This window comes from Morone saxatilis, unplaced genomic scaffold (assembly GCF_004916995.1).
Source record: "Morone saxatilis isolate NCDOM2014 unplaced genomic scaffold, NCSU_SB_2.0 Contig6, whole genome shotgun sequence".
Taxonomy (NCBI): Eukaryota; Metazoa; Chordata; class Actinopteri; family Moronidae; genus Morone; species Morone saxatilis.
The window spans coordinates 12,769,368-12,773,574 of NW_023340206.1; the positions used below are offsets into that span (position 1 = coordinate 12,769,368).

The following is a 4,207-nucleotide window of genomic DNA, read 5'->3' on the forward strand; positions in this document are numbered from 1 at the left end:
TGCGCACAAAACATTAATCTCAAAACTGAGAAGAGATGCTGCGCACAAAACATTAATCTCAAAACTGAGAAGAGATGCTGCGCGGAACAATAACCACAAATGACTGTACAATACATACACCAGTGGCACAATGGCAGGCCCCAGGGTGGGGGAACAGTCTCAGGTAGATTGGGTGTCTATTTTTTCCTTCTGCCTCCACATTCATTACATCTATAATCAGGTCACAACCTAGTTAAAGTCTTTATGAAATAAACTGCTGCACTGCAGGCGAGAATATGTGAAGAGTATAGAGTGGCAGGGTGTGGAAACCTATCGTCACACACACACACACACACAGTGGCAAACACCACGAATTCTCCGACTAAAAAACCTGAGCGAGGGCGAGTTGTCTTTTTATGTGAAGTGTACACATTAGGGTCTATGTAATTGAAGAACGAATGGTGGTGTATAATTTGAGTCATCACAGAGAGAGTGAATGAAGAGTACATGGAGGGCACGGTGTTACTGTAGTGTGGGAAAGAAAGAGGTGTGTTTAAGGGGTCAAAAGTGGGGAGGATTGCGTGATGCACCACCAGGGGGCAGTAGAATAGTTCCCACAAGAACCGTGGGGCTCCACTGTCAGGATGCAGGTCACACTCTTAGTTATCTCCCCTTGTTTCCTTCTCTTTCTTCAGGCCTTTGCTTTTCTTCCTCTCATCTCTAATTCTGCTCACCCTCTTCCTCCTTCATTCCCTGTTTCCCCAGTTTTCAGTCTCAAAGCACAGACAGTCCGCACAGACCCACCTCTGAGTTCTCGACTACTAACCAAACTTACTGTTCACGTTTGAAGGCCCACTCATGAGAGATGTGAGGCCGGCGTGATGGAAGAAGTGAGTTGAGTACAGTTAGGTAGGTAGGTGGGTGGTGGGGGGGGTTGAGTGAGATGCACCAGAGAGGATGTGCTGTATTTTCGGTGGGAGCCAGGAGTGTGGGTTGTAGGTGAAGTGAGGTGGTCTTCACATTGTGTTGACTTTGAAACACAAGATCTCGTGGCTGGGATGAAACGGCTAGAACAAACGTCTGGCCAAAAGCTCTAGTTTTTGCTCCATGAGCGCCGCTTGCGGTTTTAGGGAAGCCGAAAAGTGTGATGGGAATTTGTCTTGTGTTCAGTTGTGGTCATTTATGAGGCACAGGGGTGTTAGTGTTTGTGGCTCGTTGTGGGTGTATGTGTGTGTGTGTGTGTGAGCCTGTTGATGTGTGCTATTAAACTCTGAGATTTGGTGTCAGCAGTATAGTGGATGAAGTACTTAATACAGCAAAGTTAATATAAGTTAAGTGTCAAAAAGTGAAAGTACTTAAATATTATCAGCTAAAATGTACTTTAAGTATCAAAAGTAAAAGTAAAATTGACCCTGTGACTGGTGTAATATGTTATTAGACTTGTTAGTGATGATTCAACAATGTGTAAACAGCATTTTACTGTTTAGTTTTCAGTCAAGTGGTTTCCAGCCTAGGGGTCGGGCTCCTTCCAAAGGGTCACAAGATAAATCTGAAGGGTCATGAGACGATCAATGGGAGAGGGAGGAAAGAAAAAGTAAAGTTCACAAATCTGTTTTCTGGAGTAGGGAGAGAGGTTTTCTTTCCGTCATCTAAATTCAGTTTCAGCTGCTTTTTCACCCAGATAATAAAGGAAAAAGAGAAAAGCTGCATCTAAAGATATCAACCCATCATGCATCATTTTAAAAGATCAGCACTTTATAATGAAATCTGTGGAATCTTCATAAAACAGTTTTTCATTCTGATTTATTGAGTTTTAGTCAGTATAGTTTGTAGTTAATCTGAATCTGATGTCTTTGAACTCCTCGCTCTTTGTTGATTTGTTTTAAAGGACTTCTATGATAGATTCATGTACATATACGTACCATTCGCCACTATCTTGGTCATAGCCTCAGTTTGAGGAGGCGAGGTTTCTCCTAACATCCCAGGAGCAGGGCTAAAAGTTGCCATTTCCATGATGACGTCAACCTGAGCAGAAACGAAGGAAAGAATATGTTGAATATTTTTTGGCAGAATATTTATCAAATATTCATAAAAATGAAGGAAGATCTGAGATGTTTTTCACAGAAATGAATTAAAACCAGTTCCTGCTTTAATAAACAACTGGCTCTATGTGATTTGAAGTTAACAGGAACTGGTTCCAAAGTAAACACCTGCACACCTGAGTCACATGCATGCATTTGTTTCCACTCTGTTTGAAGTGAAAATATACATAACCACTGGTATCATCATCTAAACATCCAAACTAACAAGCAGCTCCAGGATTATGTTCATGTTTTTTTCTTCAAGAAATAATGGAGTGTTTTACAGGATTTCCCCTCCTGAATTATGAAGCGGAGGGAGTGACTCCAAGATGGATCCGAAGTGTCAGTGTTTGTCTGCATAACAAGAGTCACGCTTCACAAAACTATCTCTGAGCTGCAGAGCATTAAGGTTATTTTTATCTGATTTCAGTCCTCCAGGCTCTGATACACACCATTACAACGGCTGTACTTCTCTGACTGTCTCATCAAGCCTGCAGCAGAACTCAGCTGTACACATAACTTCAAATAAGCGAGCACATCTACGCAGCAAAGTTACATTTAATGAATTTACCAGCACCATTTTAGAGATTATGGGCTGATCACTTAAAGAAAACTGAAGGTGCAACAGCTGTAACAGGCTGTCAGTTCCAACAGCAGCTTCTAAAATATCACAAAACATTTTAAAAATAAAACCAAAAAAAAAAACTCACCAGTTATGAGAATCTGCAAGCAGCTCTTCATTCACTAAGAACAAGAAGAAACACAACAAGGCATATGCTGGACAACACACACACACACACATACACATACACACACAGATGGGTGTGGTGTCAGTCCCCAGGGTCGAGATCTGTTCCCCCTCCGGCCAATCGCGAGGCTGACTCCACCCCTCTGATGCTAAACAGCCTGCAGATGTCTGAAACTGTGCAGCTGACAACGCCTCTTACATCATCTGTTAACACACACACACATACACACACACACACACACACACACACACACACATACAGGACTCTCTGTGTGTGTGTGTGTGTACACAGTTGAATCGTTTAACCTCCAGTCTGTTAATTAATGAAGATCCTCGCTCTGCCATTATGTAGCATGTTGCAGGAGTTACTGCTTGTGCCTACGTTTCCCATAATGCATCATAACAACCAGCGCAGAGTATCATAGAACATAGTTTTAATGTGTGGATGTTTTGTTCCCTGGCAGTGTTCAGGGGCTTTTCCCACACTGCTGCTGGACCCCAGGCTGCAGAGATATTCCAGTACATGTATACAACCTGCTAACTGCATGGGGTTAGCATAAAGTGGGCATGTCGGTAAAGGGGAGACTCGTTTTATTCAGATGTCTCGAGGTCAGAGGTCACGGGATCCTTTTGAAAATGGCCATGCCTGTTTTTACATTCCCAAAATATACCTTAACTTTGGAGCGTTATTTGGCCCCTATTTGGCTTGCTAGCACGATGTTGGTACCGATGGATCTAGTTTCATATGAAACCATATGATGATATATATATATATATGCTGATATAGGCCTAAAGCATATATTTAAAAAGTTTTCTTATACCCCTTAAAATCAGCGGCGACACCTCGTGAAGCTTTGGCCGACCCCTAGTGGGGGCCCCGAGCCCCAGGTCCACGGAGGACATGAAGGTCCCCGATACAAGTCCTACCAAAACCTGCCATTTATTGTTGATGTTTCAAATGACTAATCAATATTCTGTGATCAAACTGATATTCTGCACACGTTGTCTCGTTTAATCAGAAATATACAGTGACCCTTTTTTCCTTCAGGTAACAGGTGTTAATCATTTCCATTAAGTTCAGTTTAATGAGGTCTGTGGGGAATCACCTGCACTCGGCTCACACCTGAAGGCTGTAAGAGATTAGAAAATAATAATGACTCACTCTGAGTTCATTGTTCTCTCAGAAACTGGACTTAATACTGTGGGAAAATGCCTCAGACTCACTCTACAAGCTACTGCTACGGCATAAGAGAGATGTTTTGGCTTTCTTGTTTCTCACTGAAAGTGAATGTAGAACCTCTGAGTACAATGGTTCCCAACCTGTGGGTCAGGACCCCCACTTGCGGTCGCCAAAGCTTCACAGAGAGTTGCTTCTAGATTCTGAACGGTGTAAGGAAAC

At 42.5% G+C, this 4,207-nt stretch overlaps 1 protein-coding gene across 1 annotated transcript in view; it reads right to left on the bottom strand.

The window, feature by feature from the left end:
• The window catches only part of LOC118339902 (glycophorin-C-like), a 5,115-nt gene extending 2,199 nt beyond the window's left edge, over positions 1-2,916 (bottom strand). The window contains exons 1-2 of the mRNA XM_035677715.1: positions 2,771-2,916; positions 1,902-2,004 (exon numbers count right to left, since the gene is read on the bottom strand). Coding sequence (XP_035533608.1) covers positions 1,902-1,992 — 91 coding nt within the window. The 5' untranslated portion in view covers positions 1,993-2,004; positions 2,771-2,916. The remainder of the gene's footprint in view (positions 1-1,901; positions 2,005-2,770) is intronic.
• Between the last annotated feature and the right edge of the window lie 1,291 nt (positions 2,917-4,207).